Source organism: Diadema antillarum, unplaced genomic scaffold, assembly GCF_040938485.1.
Source record: "Diadema antillarum isolate AM-2024a unplaced genomic scaffold, OU_Dant_1.0 scf00000112, whole genome shotgun sequence".
Classification (NCBI taxonomy): Eukaryota; Metazoa; Echinodermata; class Echinoidea; order Diadematoida; family Diadematidae; genus Diadema; species Diadema antillarum.
Genome location: NW_027271001.1, coordinates 3,190,429 through 3,209,651, shown reverse-complemented (window position 1 = coordinate 3,209,651; position 19,223 = coordinate 3,190,429). Strand labels below are relative to the sequence as shown.

Here is a 19,223-nt window from a genome sequence, read left to right as displayed (position 1 = left end):
TCCACCTACCTCTAAGAGTGAGATCTGCCTACCTCTATTCCTCTAACAGTGAATTCTGGCTACCTCTAAGAATGAGTTCTGCCTACCTCTAAGAGTGGGGTCTGCCTACCTATAAGAGTGAGATCTGTCCACCTCTAAGAGCAAGTCCTGCCTACCTCTAAGAGTGAGATCTGCCTCCCTCTAAGAGTGAATTCTGCCTCCCGCTAAGAGTGAATTCTGCCTACCTCTAACAAGTGAGCTCTGCCTACCTCTACAGAGTGAGTTCTGCCTACCTCTAAGAGTGAATTCTGCCTACCTCTAAGAGTTCAGCCTACCTCTAAAAGAGTGAATTCTGCCTACCTTTAAGAGTGAATTCTGCCTACCTCTAAGAGTGAGTTCTGCCTACCTCTTAGTAAGAGTGAGTTCTGCCTACCTCAGAGTAAATTCTGCCTACCTCTAAGAGTTCTGCCTACCTCTAAAAGAGTGAATTCTGCCTACTTTTAAGAGTGAATTCTGCCTACCTCTAAGAGTGAATTCTGCCTACCTCTAAAAGAGTGAATTCTGCCTACTTTTAAAGGTAGGGGATACCTTTTACAGACCTCCCAAAATGCAGCAAAACATTAAATATGAACCTCAGGGGACTCGTTTAGGCCACTGCTGAGAAATTTGGAAGTCAACAGTTATCTACAATTTGAATAATGCACAAAACTCAACTACTCAGTAGTTCTGTGTGTCAGCCACACTTAAGCCTTTTTGTTGTAGTCTTCTGTATCTTTTATCTATAAACACAAATCTAAAAGTATAAAAGCTGATGTAATAACATATAGAGTGCGTGGCAAGAATGTATATAGAAATGTTTGTAAGTTTTGATGAACTTTCTTTACAAAATATACGTGATGGACACACATGCAGTGCATGGGTCTGCAAAGCTAGCCTAGTAATGTACTGGAATTTACGGTGAGCCCCGAAAAAAATTCAATTCAAAATCTAACGGTCAATAAAAATGTACTAAATGTTACCTTCCACTTTCAATACTTTATGGAAGTTTCTAAAATGATACTCTCTTCAACATACCACTGTATTTATACAACTCTTCATTTAAGGCATGCAAATGGGATTCCCTACCTTTAAGAGTGAATTCTGCCTACTTTTACGAGTGAATTCTGCCTACCTCTAAGAGTGAGTTCTGCCTACTTCTTAGTAAGACTGAGTTCTGCCTACCTCTAAGAGTGAGTTCTGCCTACCTCTAAGACTGAGATCTGCCTACCTCTAAGACTGAGATCTGCCTACCTCTACGAGTAAGTTCTGCCTACCTCTACGAGTAAGTTCTGCCTACCTCTAAGAATGAGATCTGCCTACCTCTAAGACTGAGATCTGCCTACCTCTACGAGTAAGTTCTGCCTACCTCTACGAGTAAGTTCTGCCTACCTCTAAGAATGAGATCTGCCTACCTCTAAGACTGAGATCTGCCTACCACTAAGAGTGAGTTCTGCCTGCATCTAAGAGTGAATTCTGCCTACCTCTAAGAGTGAGATCTGTCTACCTCTATTCCTCTAAGAGTGAATTCTGCCTACCTCTAAGAATGAGGTCTGCCTACCTCTAAGACTGAGATCTGCCTACCTCTAAGAGTGAGATCTGTCCGCCTCTAAGAGTGAGATCTGCCTATCTCTAAGTGTGAGATCTGCCTCCCTCTAAGAGTGAGATCTGTCCACCTCCAAGAGTAAATTCTGCCTACCTCTAAGAATGAGTTCTGCCTACCTCTAAGAGTGAGTTCTGCCTACCTCTAAGAGTGAGTTCTGCCTACCTCTAAGACTGAGATCTGCCTACCTCTAAGACTGAGATCTGCCTACCTCTACGAGTGAGATCTGCCTACCTCTAAGAGTGAGATCTGCCTACCTCTAAGAATGAGTTCTGCCTACCTCTAAGAATGAGTTCTGCCTACCTCTAAGAGTGAGTTCTGCCTACCTCTAAGAGTGAGTTCTGCCTACCTCTAAGACTGAGATCTGCCTACCTCTAAGAATGAGGTCTGCCTACCTCTGCGAGTGAGATCTGCCTACCTCTAAGACTGAGATCTGCCTACCACTAAGAGTGAGTTCTGCCTGCATCTAAGAGTGAATTCTGCCTACCTCTAAGAGTGAGATCTGCCTACCTCTATTCCTCTAAGAGCGAATTCTGCCTACCTCTAAGAATGAGGTCTGCCTACCTCTAAGAGTTGGATCTGCCTACCTCTAAGAGTGAGATCTGTCCACCTCTAAGAGTGAGATCTGCCTATCTCTAAGTGTGAGATCTGCCTACCTCTAAGAGTGAGATCTGTCCACCTCTAAATTCTGCCTACCTCTAAGAATAAGTTCTGCCTACCTCTGAGAGTGAGATCTGTCCACCTCTAAGAGTAAATTCTGCCTACCTGTAAGAGTGAATTCTGCCTACCTCTAAGAGTGAGATCTGCCTACCTCTAAGAGTGACATCTGTCCACCTCTAAGAGTGAGTTCTGCCTACCCTCTAAGAGTGAGATCTGCCTACCTCTAAGAGTGAGATCTGTCCACCTCTAAAGCCCGCCGCACACTACACGATTTTGCCCCGATTCACCGGTCTTAAGACCTTAAGACTAGAAGTGTGACGTCACAGTCTTGCCATTTTCTAGTCGTACGACTGGGTCTTAGCGCCAGTCGTAGAGATTTGACATGTTGAATTTCTACCGACTGGTCGTGGGCTTTCAGCCATTCACAATGTAGCAAAATGCAAGCGTACACATGTGCGCACTGCGCGCGCTTTACAGTCGGGTCGTATAGTGTGCGGTGTCCGGTCGTACGACTGGTCTTAAGACCCAGCTTGGCTTTAAGACTTTAAGACCAGTCTGATCGTGTAGTGTGCGGTGGCCTTAAGAGTGAATTCTGCCTACCTCTAAGAGTGAGATCTGCCTATCTCTAAGAGTGAGATCTGCCTACCTCTAAGAATGAGGTCTGCCTACCTCTAAGAGTGGGATCTGCCTACCTCTAAGAATGAGATCTGCCTACCTCTAATAGTAAATTCTGCCTACCTCTAAGAGTGAATTCTGCCTACCTCTAAGAGTGGGATCTGCTTACCTCTAAGAGTGAGATCTGTCCACCTCTAAGAGTACATTCTGCCTACCTCTAAGAGTGAGATCTGCCTACCTCTAAGAATGAGATCTGCCTACCTCTAAGAGTGAGATCTGCCTAAATCTAAGAATGAGTTGTGCCTACTTCTAAGAATGAGTTCTGCCTACCTCTAAGAGTGAGTCCTGCCTACCTCTTAGAGTGAGATCTGCCTACCTCTAAGAGTGAGTTCTGCCTACCTCTAAGAGTGAGTTCTGCCTACCTCTAAGAGTGAGTCCCAGACACACAGTACTCTGCCATCTGGAGACCACTCAAGACCAGCCAAGTCTCGTGTGTCTGTCTCAAAATGCTGGAATATAAAGAAGGGTGGGATGACGATGGTAACGGACAACAGACAGACAGTGAGACAGGTAAGGACAGAGGAAAGACAAAGAAAACAACAAATAAACAAGAAAGAAAGATGTGAGAGACAAAGATATTATGTAATTCATATAATGTTATCTAGAGAGGGAAAAATATTACAAGGAATGATCATCTTAATATAATTAGTTCCAAAAAACATCTGCATCTGTAGGCATTTTCATTTAAAGCAGCATTTTAAAGCATCTATATCGAAAATGTCTCAAATACCCTCAGAAGGATGTAAGTTAAATGATGTTCATTTGGATCGATACCATCTCAAAATGGAAAGATGTGAGATACATTTGTCTGTCGATTCATTACATGACAGGAAATTTACAAGGAGAATCATCATGATGTGGCAAAAAGTTGCATCTATTAAAGCCTTACAATCGTGGCGAGTGGTTTGTGCGGCACGGAGACGAACGCAACACACTGCCTCCCCCCATTCTGTATCAAATGTCGTGACACTGAATGAGAATAGTGCTAGCGCTGGTTCAATGGGTCAGCGAACACCACTGAGACTCAAAATCACCTGACCCAAAATGGCTGTCCGAGCCACACGATCTTCCGAATGGACGCACACTCTCAGTGCGCATGCGCATGAAGAGAGGCCAAAAGAGCCACGAGTCTTCTGGCCTCTCTCCTCCAATCACCGCAGCTCGCGGTGACAATGTTTGTGTATGATGCGTACACACACGCACACACACACACACGTGTCTCAGTGGCAGCATTGTCCCACACGTTTATGGATATTGCACTGAGTCTGGCATTGCGCAATTGCATGCACAAACTTCGGTTGTTCGGGAGTTTACAAAATAACGTACCATTAGGGGTGAGGATCGTCCGACTTTAAGGTGGCAACCTGAGAGAAAATTTTAGTTGTGTTGGACAGAAGCCCTCATTAAAGTCTAGAATACATAACAAATAAAAAACACATACATTTTGTACACACCTACACACACACACACACACACACACACACACAAATATATTACATAACACCAACAAACAGAAATATATCTTGCATGTTACCATGCGATACATGAATGTAAGGTTTTTGTGTTAATGATAATCTATGCCACCTATCGAAACTTACAGGGTACCAGTACAAAGTAATTCATCATACAATTTATAATGACCATGCAACAAAGTAATAGGAAATCTTTGTTGTTAATGTCGATTTTAGAATTTACAGATGTACTCACCTTCACAAGCTGCCAAGTGTTGCAAGCAAAGACGCTGATAAAGTCCTTACAGTCTCGCCTCTCTGCTAGGGCCAAGTATTTGCCGTCTTTGCTGAAGTGCATACCTGCAAGATATAATTGATGAGACATTTAGTAAGTCTTCTTGATTTTTTTTTCTTAAAGATGTATTTAACATGGTCAGGACATGTGGAATAATCTTCCTGACAACATAAAGTCTTGTTCAACTATTTACTCCTTTAAAGCTACCAGTACACTAAAATAACAATTGATACAGTCATATGCTCCCCTCTCTTTAAATTAGTATACTGCAAATATCACAACCGTAATTCATAATCTTTATCCTTTATCATTCAACTGCTTTCTGCACCCACATCTGCAATTGCACTGCCCCACTTGATCTATGATCGATTTTCCAAAAGAGTTACGTTGCTGAATATTTTTATCTTTATGAGGCCCCATCAATTTTCAGCCAAACTGCTGATGATGGCAATCTATAGGCGTTCAATTTATGTTACATTTATTCAAGAAAAAAATCTGTTATAATTATACTTCTGATCCACATGTTTTTGTATACATTTATTGTGTGATACTATTGCCTATGTTTTTCTACTTGTGAAATACTTTTGCTACCTAATGAAATTCCAATTGTAAAGAATACAGTGGAAATAGAATCACATGCCAGGTGGCCTCCACCTACATGTACCTTGCTTTGCTTCCTTGGGGTATTTGATATAGGACACTGATCGGTTCACAAGAGACCAAACAGTGATCCTGAGGTTGAACTCTGCTGTGGTGAGGATGTGACGGCCATCAGCGCTCCATCGGACGGAGACAAGACCTGCTGAGCCCTCGTCGATCTTACACGTCCACTCCGGCTGCTCTAAAGACCACACCTACGTATACAAGTCCAAGCCAACACTGAAAGGTTGTAACGATGGCTTTGCAAACACATTGTGAGTTAGTAATCAAGATACGTGAGCTTTTTGTTAATTATAGTTGGAGACATATGAAGTAACAATTTATCATCAGTCATAAAAAACATCACACTGGAGATTTTAAATGATCAATAATGCCTCTGGTAACACTTCATCGCAGAGGTTTAACAAAAGGAGGGGGAACCAAGACTATCAAAGCTCTAAGTATGTAAGTATACAATTCCTTGTGTTATGGGAGCTGTCACCCCAATCCCAGGTATAAAAAGCTAAAATCAGTTATTCTGAAAGTACTATGTCTTTGTAACTGCCCATAGATTAGATTTGAAATGAGGTATCTAGAAAACACAAAGAGTTAAAGCAGGACTCTTTCTTTCTGAAACATTTACCAGTTGGTGCTCAGGATTTTATTTCACCTATTACTTCAGAACCTGACTGCATCTTAACATCTTTGTCAAGTTTTTTTTTTTTTTTTTAATGTCTCCCTGTAAAGTTTTAAAGCTGTAAAGTGTGATGTAAACCAAATATGGTTAGTCTTCGGACTTTTATTTGGTGTTTTTTAATAAAACCGAAACCGAAAAAGTTGAAAGAAATTTTTACCTGCACTATTCCTCTCTTGTACATCCCACACAAGATGAACTTTGAATCTGACGACCACTGAGAAGACAGAAAAGCAGATGGAAGAGAAAAGATGAATCATTGCAGTGTCAGTTCTGAGCAATTCTTATTTTTAAAGACAACTATTTAAAAACTCAGACCTTCACTGGGGCCCAAGAGATTATCTACAATTCTACATATAAACCTTACACACGAAACAAAATAACACAAAATCATACATGGTGTCACCGCAAATCTTTCTCTCTCATTTACTTCACCATGCAAACCTTCAAACAACAAAAGTCATACAAAATGGAGATGTGAATCACCAGCACTATCTAAATTCTTTGCCCCACTGACTGCACCAGTCCAGAAATTCATGACCTTTATCTACTCTAAGTAGCTTTAGACAATCAAACAATCATTGTGTTTGCCATTAAAAAGACTTACACTTATGAAACTGTACATAGTATCTATTGTATATCTACAAAAACAATAGTACAACGACTGACAGCGATGTGTTGTAGACTCATCTCAGCTTAATGTGGCATCTAAATATTAGTCAGGAAGCCTTAATTTTCCTGCACTGTTGAGCCAAACACTCTCACACACTTTTAAAAGTAAACCTATGAAAAATGTCTGAATTCATTCCAATGAGTTGTTCGGATGAATCAAAAGCTGCAGCTGATAGTAATATGAAAAAACAAGTCAACAGATACTCATTAGCCAAATTATTTTACTCGCAAATCTGTCAGGCCTTCAAACTAATTTTAATTATAGCATTAGCATTCATAGCAAGCAATTTCTTTCCATGTACAATGTACTGTAAAGGACCTAGGTGGATATTTTCGCGTAACTAATTTCTCTTCTTTTTTTTTTTGCGCTCGGCAGGGTAAGAAGAGTTTCACATGTTTTAATTCTGCGGAATCAAGACATCAACTATTGGCACATATGGCAAGCAAAAAATTCGCGTGCATTTATTTTTGCGCTGGATTCTGGCTGCGCGAAAATTTCAACACCGCGAAAATTTCCACTTTTACAGTATGTCACATGAAGTGATTAGTGATTAGTTTCTTGCCAATAAAAATGACCAGGGTGTATGCAGTGATGAAGATTTGCAGATGGCTAGATAATGAGTTCAGATATTTACCTCAATGTACTGAACAGCATCCAGGCACGTGTACAGTTGCAAAATTTGGAGAGTGTGGACATCTCGAACAATGAGTCGATATTGCACACAATTTGCCTGTAAGTCAGTGGTAAAATGAGAGTTGGAATAGAAATAATAAACAGAGCATTTGGCAGACATGATGATGGCAGGGAGTTATTGAGAATAAGACCCTATCTAGGCAACCATGCAACAATGTTGATGGGATGGTAATTAATAGCATACAATTTACTCCATTTAGTTACATTACTGGACTAGTACCTTACACATACATGTCACTTGTGCATGAGCCATGTGAATTTACCACCTTGGACAGCTACTCGCAAGTGGTGAAAAAAAGGCATTGTGACCCTGTGAGAGCGCCTCTACTCCCCAGACCAGTACGAAACGAAACAGATCATCTAACTTCAGGTTGTCATTTGTTGCGTGCTGAATGAAACTTAATGCACATGATGATTATATTGGGGGTAACAATGGCCTGACTCCTAACAAATATTCACAGTCTCTGTTACGTTACAATATCTTTACCAGAATCATCATTAATTAAGCACATCCCAACCTAACCCCGGGGCGGTCCATTGTACAGTTCGGGCTGGTAGCAGCCAGTGAACCCCAACCGTTGAATTCCGATCCTTCTTCTTCTTCTTTGTTTGAATTCCTCCAGTCAGGAGAACTGCTAAAGTTGCAGAGTGAGGTCGAGAATGAATAGTCACAAGGTCACAGGATAACAACAGGCTAACAACGGGATAACAGTTAATAGAACTACATAGCTGTGCGTTTGTTATGTATGTCGAAAAGAAAGCTCAGAGATGCATTATGAAACAGAGAGGGGTTTTTCCAGTCAGAGAGGGAGATAGTGGAGTTGCAGCAGGATCCAAGAAGAGTGAGTCTGGTGAAGCATTCGGGTGGTGTTGCAGTTTTGGTGAGGTGTGTTTTCCATTGCTTTGGCCACTTGGTGAGGAAGCTGTCTCTAAGGGTTTGGTACAGTGAGCATTTGCCCACCAGGTGGGTCACTGTTTCATCAGTGTAGCCACAGAGGCATCCTGGGCTTGTTTTGCTCCTTATGGTGTGAAGGCGAGAGTTGGTTGGGTATACCCCGCTGAGCAGTTGGGCAATTCCACGGTAACTAGGACACAGGTGCCAAAAATTCAAAATGATATTTGTTTCAAACACCATACATTTTCAGACAGTACTTGAGTTGAAGTTTTAAGAATCATTATGTTTTCTGATAAAAGCGGCCATTTTGATTTTCAAAATGGCTGCCAAAATATGCCTATAACTCAATGGTGAAAAGAGTGTATTGTCGCATAACTTACTCTCTGTATATCCACTTTATTAGTACTCTAAACAACAATCTTTCATATGTATGCAGTTACCAGAGAAGTCTTTTACCACATGATAGAAAAAAAAAGCTGGTAGCTTTAAAGAATTTGATAAAAACTGTTAATTACTTTGATAATGATGGATGTAACGTCAGTTACCAAAAACAAGGAATTTTTAAGTTTATTCATCAAAGGAAGTGAGCTGTATGATGTAACTTGGGATTTCTAATGTATGCCCATATGCCTTTATTTTAATACCAGAAATAAGGATACTTGGCATACTGGAGAGTCAAAATGAACACTACAAAATGTGTAACGTCAGTTACCGAAACGTCATACACGAGTATGTAACGTCAGTTACCATGACAGTAATTATAACTGAGGCAAATTTTTTGACTTTTGGCCATTGCAATACATCTGGGAAGTCAACTTACAACAAAGAGCACCAATCCCTTTCATAGGAAATGATGTCATTACCATGGTATGTCCATGGATATTTTTTTTTAATTATTTCTAAATTCATTTATTCATTCATTTACCATGATTACCTTTTTTTTTGGGGGGGGGGGCTTGAGCTTTCGATTTTTGATTCAGCACAAGTTTAAGGTTAAATCATCTGGAAGTTTAGTTTGCCACATGCAGTATATGCACTCAAATTAGTACATTCCCAGCCCTACGGGATGATAAAGCTACCAAAGTTTGTAGGCCTAATCAGTGACATGATTGCATGTTAACCACATTTTCTGTACAAAAAAAAAAAACAACAACAAACTTCTGCACAGCTGTATACCAACAGTTTAACAATCTTCACCAATGTTTGCTTTTGCTGGCATTTTTCTTTTTTTTTTCAGGAAGCTTAGTCAAGTTTCTACCTCAAGGCAAATGCACAAACAGATATTTCTTCTCTTGCACTTAAATGTGTGGTGTAGTTAACATGGCTCATCTTGTATTATGGTACGTAAGGCATGTACTCATTATTGTTTGAAACTTAACACTGATGTTGCTCAAAGTGAGAGAGGATTCTATAGGGTTTTAAAAAAATTGTTCATACAGTGTGTATTTGTTGATTACTTTATTCTATTCATGCAGGGACATTTTGTAATACAACACATGATAATTATGAACAGGAAGAGTTTTTTATATTGATTTTAGTATTCTTTCGTTGCAAAGTCCGATTTCTTGGTATCTTGAATGTATTTGCAAGCCGTGATATATCAGTGAAAAGGAAAAGAAAAACAGTTAAATTACTTCAAGCTAGGAATAAAACAATAATGCTCTTTTAACCAAAAAAAGCATTTAATTTTCTTCTTCACAGAGAAATATTAAAAGTGCGACACTTTTCATTTAAATCAATTGATGATGGTGATCATCAGGAGTAAAATAAAGAAAAGAAGGCGAAATAAATCACAATAGATTTCATACATATTTATGCATATTTATGAGTTGATACATGTTTTTTTCCCCAAGATATTTTGATATTTTTTTCAAGCACAAAAATATCCATGTTTTGTGTAGTACAAGGTATTATGGGTGGAGCACTCTATGTACAGATAAAAACTTTCCTGTTCATTAAAAAACAAACAAACAAACAAACAAACAAAAAAGCCCTTAGTTACGTCAATATATTTATACTTGGAACTGCTTAATCTACTAATGACTCTGTGTAATCATAAATGTTGAATAAAAATTAAATCTTCAGACAAATGTCAAGAAATATCCTCTTGTGCATTTACATTATTTTTGCCCAACTGTGCTATGGCATGGGGGGGGGGGGGGGTGCCCCTAAGGGCCCACCCAATATTATTTGTGTCTTTAGATTTTGTTTTAATTTGTTGCTGTAGTTGCCTGGGATTGTCACTGGTACATTGCAGCAGTATAATAGCCTGTTAAATAAATTAGTTCTCTGTAAACCCTACGGCAAAGTATGTGTAACGTCAGTTACGTAACGTCAGTTACTGACATATTTTCCTTTAAGTTTTCATAGAACACAAAGAAAATGGACTACTGTTTCATTTCATTGTGTATTTATGACTGATGAAACAAGGTATGACTCCATATCAACTAAATCATTCTGAATGGTCAGAATTATGAAATATCACATAGCTATTCCCAATCATGATTTTGCATGTGTAAACCCTATGGCAAATGTAAGCGTAACGTCAGTTACGTAACGTCAGTTACCGTCATGCCTTCACTGAAATTGGCATGGTGGTAAAAGGAGGCAACTAAAGTGCACATTATTTTGCACACCTGTTCCTAAGAACCTAGGTGTATTGCCATATTAAACACATAAAGGCTAAAAGTCAGGGACATGAGATATTTCCATTTACATCTACACCATAATTTCCCATGTCCTTTTTCCGTAACGTCAGTTACCGACACATTTTCACTTGCTATGTGATAAGAAATGCAGTTTGAGAGAAAAACTTTCCACCTATTTCTTCATTCTCATGAACCTATTCATCAATGCTAATTGCAAGCCCAAGGTGCTTTCATTCACAAAACTACAAGGTAAACAATTTCATGAAAATCCTTACGTGTAACGTCAGTTACCGTGGAATTGCCCAGTTGGGCTTTGACTGGTATTGCTGGTCGGAGATGTTGTGAGGGAATGATGGAGGGAAGGAGATTGTGTTCATGACTCAGGACAGTAGAGAGTAGGTGTAGTGATGGTTTTGTGCTGACTGCATTCCTGGTGATGTCTGTGCGATGCTCTTCTACGGCACCTCTCACCATTGATTTCCAGGTGTGTGGAGGAGGTGGTGAAGTGAGGAGTTCATCGATGGAGGGGAGTTCATACACAGAGAGCTTGGTTTTGAGGTCCTTTACAGTGCGACTAGAAGGTACCTGGCAGATGGCGTTCATGAGCAGCCTCCTTTCAATTCTGTCATGAGGGAGCAGGAGGACTTTTCCGAGGAGTCTGAGGAACTGTTTGTCAGCTTCATCACTGACTGGGGGGAGCTTGGCGAGTATGGAGACTGCCTCATTTCCTGTTCTGCGGGGGAGGCCAAGGATAGCTTTGAGCAGACTGCCCTGCGTCCTGTCGAGGTCGGCAAGCATTCGTTTGCTCAGGTGATAAACCTCCACTCCGTAGAGCATGCGTGGGAGAAAGAAACGCTTCCAGAGGGCAGTTACTGTATTTGGTGCCAATCCACAACGGTGAGCCCCTGCACCAGCAAGGGCATACAGAGTTTTTCTACCTCTTGACGTCATTGCTGGAGTAGGGTCAGAGGGCAGGAAGGTACGGTTGATGCCCAGATGTGGGTGTGCCTCCACTCGTGCTATGGTGTCTCCGCCAAGATGCCAATGGCATGATGAACTGTTCGTAGAAGAGATGATGGCACTCTTTGATGGATTGATCTTGTATTTCCACTCAGATGAGTAATTGTGGGTTACATCCAGCATAGTTTGTAAGCCTTCTGGTGTTGGACTGATGAGAGCCACATCATCGGCAAGGACAAGGGCACCAAGGAATTCCTGACCTAAGGAGCATCCTACATTTGTTGACCTCAAGGCCTTGATGAGATCATCTATGTACACCAGGTACAGGCAGGGGGATAAAACTCCACCTTGCCTCACGCCTTGAGTGACAGGGAAGGGTTGGCTGAGGTTTCCATTCCACAAGACCATGCTCTCTAGCCCTTTATACATGTTTCTCAGGATTTTCCACAGGTTTCCTTGGATGCCTGCCTTGTGGAGCTTGTAGAAGAGTCCATCATGCCAGACAGTGTCAAATGCCTTGGTGGCATCCAGCAGAGCAATGTAGGTGTCTTGTCGCTTGGAGGAGTTCATCTCCATGACGAGGTTGAGGGAGAGAGCTGTAATGATGCATGAGTGATCTTTTTGGAAGCCGGATTGCAGGATGTCTGGGATGTGTCTTTGGAGCAGTTGTTGCTCTAGGTCTGGTTTCAACAGCAGCTCAAAGACCTTGCAAAAGACTGAGCTAAGTGTTATACCTCGATAGTTTCCAGGATCTGTGAGGGGTTTACCCTTTCCTTTGTGGATAGGAATGATAATGCCTTTCTTGAAGCTCTGAGGTATATAGGTACATCTGAGGAAGGTGTTCAGGATGGTAAGAAGCAGGAGTTGAAAGACTGGACCTGAGTGAAGAAGGTGCTCTGGTGCCACATGATCCAAGCCTGCGGCTTTCTTGGGTTTGAGACCTTGTATAGCAGTGTGGAGATCTCTTGAATTGAAGGTGATCAGTTGGTCATCATCACTATCAGGTGTCGCAGTGGCATCAACTGTCATGGTATGCGCAGTTTGAGGGTTGGAGAGTGTACAGAAGTATTTCTCCCATCCCTTCAGGATTTCTTTGTTGGAGTACTGGACGCCATCCCACGCAATGCATTCTGTGAGGGCTGAGGAGCTAGTTGGGGTGTTCTCCCTCACGAGTCTGTTGAAGAGTTGAGGATCATCATGTTGTGATGCTTCTATCTCCTCGACCATGTTATTGTGTACTGCAAGTCTGCTCTGCCTCATCTTTCGTCTGAATGTGCGTTTAGCCTCCTTATATGTTGTCCAAGTAGAGTTGTTTCCAGATTTCGGACGACCATCATCCTTCCAGGATTTCCAAAGGCGCTTCACATGTAGGTAGGCGTCATCTACATCTTTAGACCATTCTGGTCTGCGCCGCTTGCTGGCTGACGTGAAAGAGTGTGGAAGATTGTTGGTAGAGATGGATAGGATTACATTTGTGAGATCTTCTAGTATCTTCTCCGCCTGTGTTCCAGTTAGGCGCCTTGGGTCAGTAGATAGTTGGCGCCATAGCGTCTTGCAGGCTTCTTCTAGTGGAGATGTGTAGCCATTTACAATATCCTGTTTGGATAGATCTGCCCACTTGACCTTGAGTTTTTTGAGCTTTGTCCCATACGGTTGCTGGCTTTCCCTCTTGTTCCTTTGATCTTGCTCACCAATTGTGATGTTAATCTTGACTTGGACAGGAAGGTGATCAGACACATTCTTCGGCATTTCTGGTCCGATTCTGAGGGATGAGAACAATTCTGCAGCCTGCTCATTTACAATAATGTAGTCCAGGTGAGACTTACATTACCCATCATCGCTGCAGTATGTGTACTGTCCAGGTGCTGTTCTTGAGTTGTTGAGACTTGTGAGCTTGTTTTCACGCAGGAAGGAGTCTAGGTCTTTTGCTTGCCGTTTCCACTGATGTTTTGGGGCCAATATGTCAGCGTTTAGGTCCCCAGCAATAATTACACATGTTGTGGGAGAGATCCTTGATGCGGCATGGTAAGACATCTCATCTAGAATAGACTGATACAGGTGTCGTGAATCTGCAGTATTTCCTGTTGGCATGTACACATTGAGAATGAATATCTCTGATGCTTGCTTGGGATGCTTGATCATCATTGCGAGAAGCCTATCTGAATCTGTGGGAATCTGCTTGATGAATGGTTCGAGACGCTTGTGACAAAAGATGGCTACACCACTGGACCCTCTATGGGATGTTAGTTCACAATGTTCACTTCCATTACACTTACTAAGGACGATGTGTGTATCACAAAGGTTATCTAGTTTGCACACATTACTGTCATGAAGCCAGTGTTCCTGTACTGCTACTATATCATTCTGAGACAATAGATCACACAAATAAAACTGAGAGGATGTGAATCCTCTCATGTTGTACGTCACCATGTCTATACAAGATTCCGTCCGTCCAGGGCCATCAGGAGATTGCAATCTTTGATCATTGTCGAGATAGTGTGGAGGTGAGCCTGTAAGAGCATGTTGTTTGTCGTTGGTGGGCGAAGGTGGCTTGAGTCTAGGAGGTGTGTGGCTGCTGTTGCAGCCTTGGCAATGATGGCCATACTGCTTCTGTATGTCATCTGGGCTGCTCGGCCATGCCGAAAAACCTGGGGTTTGCTGGGATCTCGGGGAGTTGAATTAACGTGCATGCTGGGACCTGGTGTAGATTCTTTGGTGGAAGGACTTGGTAGCCTTGCAGCGGGGTCAGCAGTCTTAGGAATGTAGTGTTCCCTCAGAGGATGATTGTTTTGAGAATGTCTAGGTACAGAATTTGATCTCGTGGCCTGCCTGGTCTTTTTAGGTCTTGTGGAGGCTAGGTGGCTGGAAGAGTTACACACCTGATTTTGGCTTTGTTTGTGATCATGCCATGCTTTCTTGTCTGACCTGGTTAGTGTACGAGAAGGATTGGGATTGGTCGCAGTGCGCCTTGAGGTATCGGTATGCTCTTGGATGTTCGGACTCTGGTCCCGCTCTTGGCTTGAGTGTTCATCTCTTAGTACATGGAATCGGTTCATAGTGGGTAGAGATGAGGCTTGGTTCGCATTCTCTTGGGATTGTGTAGGATGCACAACCTGTTTGGCTCTCCATTCAGATGTTGCGTTGGCCTCTTCAATTCCATGTTTTAGGCAGAGGGCCATGAGGAAGTCATTTCGAGCTAGCAGATCATTGAACTTGGCTTTGACTTTCTCTAACTCCTTAACTGTGTCAGCATGCTCATCTGAAGTCTGTCTGAGCCTTTTTCGCATGTACTGGAGATCCTGTGATGTTTTACTAAGATCGGTCGTCTTTTCCCTTGACAAGCGCAAGAGGGAGTCATTGTCTTCTTGTAGGCTAGCATTGGCAGCTTGGAGACAGTCCACCTGATGTCTGCTTTTCAGAAGCAAGTCATCTTTTTTCATACATTGTTTGCAGGTCAGCGGGTCAGTCATTGTTGCTACATTCTGGTGTTTACTGCAAGAAATGGAGGTGAGCGGTGTCTGCTGGCTTGAAGTATCAGATAGATCGCATTCATCAGAGGAAGAAGGCTGTCCTGCTTGAGGGTCAGTTGATGAGTGTTCCATCTCCTTGACACCTGAATCCAGGTTAGGTAATGTTGCTCCTACAATCTCATCGTCGCTCTTGACATTCTTCTTAGAGATTGGTGGTTCTGGCTGGGAAGATGTGTGGGTGGGTTCACTGAGGTCTCCTGGCTCCACAAGGTGAGGTTCATGTGTGGCATATTCCTTTTCTTCGGGAGTATTATTGCTTGAGAAGGGAATACTGGGGGGCCAATTAGAGTCACAACTTAACCTTGAGAGAAGAGATGCATCTGGGTGCAAGTCTGAGCTCGGTGATAAGCTGGTGAGTATTTCTGAAGAAACAGATGGGGACTGCCCTGCGGAGCTCTCTCCTAGTTGCGAGGTATCACCTAGTGCAAGGCACAACTTGCAAGTAAAGGGTTGGGAGGCATCTTTTTCATGTGCTTTGATGTCCTCTGCACACATGTTGAGGCATTCGTAGTGGCACCAGCTCTTGCAAAGGTTGCATTCAATTACACCAGAACACGAGTGCTTCTTGCAAATTGGGCACAGAAGGAGTCTATCCATGAGAGAACAAGTACATCTGTTACCCTCTGCATCTTTCACTGGAATCTTGAAATCTTCTTGTGAATCTTTGAGATAGTTCCTAATGCTCTGGAGGAGCAGTTCTATCTCTACGTGTCTACCACAGCTGTTTGGTTTAATACTACCCAGGATTTGTGGCAGATGTGTTTTAATGAGTTCCTGGATATGAACGTATGGTCCAGTTGCTGTGATGGAGTTAGACTCTGGTATAGATGACAGGTTGATTTTGGTCCGTTGGCCAGCAGTTCCCTGTTTTGCCAGTTTATTGCAGATGCGCATGGAGTATCCCGAGTCTGAGTTGTCAGAGATTACTGCTGCAAGAGTATTGCTCTTGCTACAAAAGGATGTAAAGTAGCTTGTTATTTCGTTTGTGATCAGCTTGTGCACTCCTTGGCTAAGGGTAATATCCACTCTGCGTCCTTTCTCTTTAACTTCAAGCTTTGGGCATGCCATACATGTGTCCGAATCATCATTGCCTTGGGCTATAGAGTTCTCCTTTGATGGCAGTGAGTTGCCTTCTTCTAGGAATGATGATGCAGCAGAGACAACTGACATTTTGCAGTAAGTTTTTTTTTTCTTCTTCTTCTTCTTCTTCTTCTTACTTTCTTTCTTTTTTCCTTTCTTTGGTGTGTTACACAGGGCAGGGAGTCACGTTTGCAGTAGAAAAAGTATCTAACCACCAATTTCAGAAGATACAGTATGAGCTGAGGCAGTATCCTATGTACAATGGTGCAGAATTATGTAGCTGGGTATAGTGTACACAAATGGAGTCACAAGACATGGGCATGGACGGGATACTGTTGACAGTACAACTTGCTACAACATGCACTGTTACAGGTAGGGTGAGGAACATACAACACCAGTTCATGCAGGAGTGGAAGTAGGTCACAAGAGCACAAATATCCGACAGTATGCAGTTATGGTTTACAGCATGCAATACAGGTGATCCAGCGGTATGCAGTTGACAGTTACAGAGCTCTCACCACTGGGCACAATTAATGCACAATTCACACAATGCAGGAATAACGCGAGCATGAACATCCAACAGACAGTATTTTACAGTAAATTTATGCAATACATGTATGACAGACAGCATGCATTATAACTACAGCAACAGTTTTGACATCACCACAGCATGCATACAGGACTGGACAGGTTACTGGACAGGTCACAATCACAGGAACACGGACATCCAGCAGGACTAGTAGAAGCTTGCTTAGTAGTAGAACGTAGCAGAACTTCTAGAAAAATTTTCTAGAACACTTGAGCAGGATACGGTAAATGACAATTGAATTTTACCATGTGTGGGACGAGATTACAAAGCCAGGCACATGCACGAGACTCTTGGGAGATATCCACTACAGGTACTAGGTTGAGCTTCAGAAGAGTCAGCCAAAGGCCGAGTTTAGTGCTGCTGTGGTGGTAGTTGGCGTTGTGTTGCGCGGATGAAGAGTTTCCCGCCAAACTGCAAAGTCAATAGGTGGGACTGGTCCCCCACTGTTGTCCACAGGGGCATGAACCTATCGCTTTAATTCAGCAGTGGAATTGCTCCAAATATCGCTGAATGTGTGTTGGCGTTCAGACAGGTCATCCACAAGAGTGTAAGAGTCAAATTAGTACCAGCATAAATTCAAAAGTTAGACACAGAAATAGAGAGAAAGAGGAAGATTTCAAGAGAAAGTTGAAAGCACGTCCAGTCACAGTCACAGTCACAGTCACAGTGCACGCTGGCGAAGCAACACAATAATCAGCATGTGGGACTACAAATTATCATTTCTGGTTTAAGTTGACTTACCAAACATTGGCCATCAGGAGAAAACTTCGACAGATGTCCACTCTGTTTGAATAATTCTGAAAAATTCATGATCTTGCCATTTGTGAACTTCCTGTGAATTAAAGAATCGGACACTGAAAGAACAGAAAATACACTGATTCGTTCTCCGCTCTGGTTCGCCTTGGACTGTGTGTCTGCGCAGATTCACAACTCGCACACGTACACACACTCGACTCGCAATTGAATGCAATGCAACGGTTGTGTTCAATCGGACCGAAATCGCATACACTTATCATTGACGTTCAGTGTTCAGTGTTCAGTGTGCACGTACACGGTGTCAACGAATCTCCGACAGTTAAACCTGCCTTAGCGGCCACCTGTCTAAAGCGGGCACTGAATAAAAATCCCCCGAGAGAAAAGCCCTGTTAAAGACCCTGTGTATAGCGGCCACCTGTCATTTTGTTTCCCCGGCGGTAGATTTTAACCTGTCTATAGCGGCCACAGACCCGATGGAGCCGTTGCCGAGCCGATAATTCAGCATGTTTTTCTGCTTTGTAGCCGTGCCAGTCATTCCTGGGTAACGTTCTGTGATCGCCACCGCTGCATTCATCAGTGATCCATAAACACTGTCATTTGTCAATGCATGAAACACACGTGAGCATACGTAAAATAACACATTGATTAAACATGTGCATGTAGGCGATGCTCACAAAGTTGGATAACCTGTCTGTAGCGGCCACCTGTGTATAACGGTCACTTTCTTCGTCTCCCTTGGGTGGCCGCTATAGACAGGTTTGACTGTATTTCGGTGAAATTCGGGCTAACAGCCACACAGTGACGTTGCGAGTATTGCTGGGGCGCTACGATTGTTTTTTACACACGATCGAGTCTGGGCCCCGTTAATTGCGGCATTGATTCGAATCAATCGTAATTTCTCCCAGTCAATTGAGTTCAAGTCTATCTTACATGAAAGTTGCGATCGATATCTTTACTGCAACTAACTATTCGATAGACATGATAGATCGCTAATCTGTCAAATGTTGCGATTGGATACAGGAAATACTAAATAAGAAAAAAGATCAATCGCAAATTGTAGGTTGCCATGGAATTTGCAATTAGTCAGTCATTGATATCCACATTAGAGGAGATTTGACTCTTATACTATGTTAATCAATTTCAAGGTCAGTGGGAATTTACACAGGTAATGGGAAGAGATACAAAATTATGTTCATGAGGTATAGGCCTATACTTTTTGTGTCGGTGTTAAACCAGGGAAATTAATACAATTCAAGGTCAGTTTATATATCATATACGCTTGACCACAATTTGAGCTTGATCTTTATATTAACACAAGTATGGGTAATAAATGGCAATCAATTGAAAGCTTTAAATGTTATTTGAAA

The 19,223-nt window shown here is 42.2% G+C and overlaps 1 protein-coding gene across 1 annotated transcript in view; it reads right to left on the bottom strand.

Moving 5' to 3' along the window:
• LOC139719586 (WD repeat-containing protein WRAP73-like) overlaps positions 1-18,011 on the bottom strand; it is a 28,834-nt gene extending 10,823 nt beyond the window's left edge. The window contains exons 1-6 of the mRNA XM_071630998.1: positions 17,842-18,011; positions 7,340-7,435; positions 6,193-6,249; positions 5,364-5,553; positions 4,661-4,764; positions 3,316-3,402 (exon numbers count right to left, since the gene is read on the bottom strand). Coding sequence (XP_071487099.1) covers positions 3,316-3,402; positions 4,661-4,764; positions 5,364-5,553; positions 6,193-6,249; positions 7,340-7,435; positions 17,842-17,910 — 603 coding nt within the window. The 5' untranslated portion in view covers positions 17,911-18,011. The remainder of the gene's footprint in view (positions 1-3,315; positions 3,403-4,660; positions 4,765-5,363; positions 5,554-6,192; positions 6,250-7,339; positions 7,436-17,841) is intronic.
• Between the last annotated feature and the right edge of the window lie 1,212 nt (positions 18,012-19,223).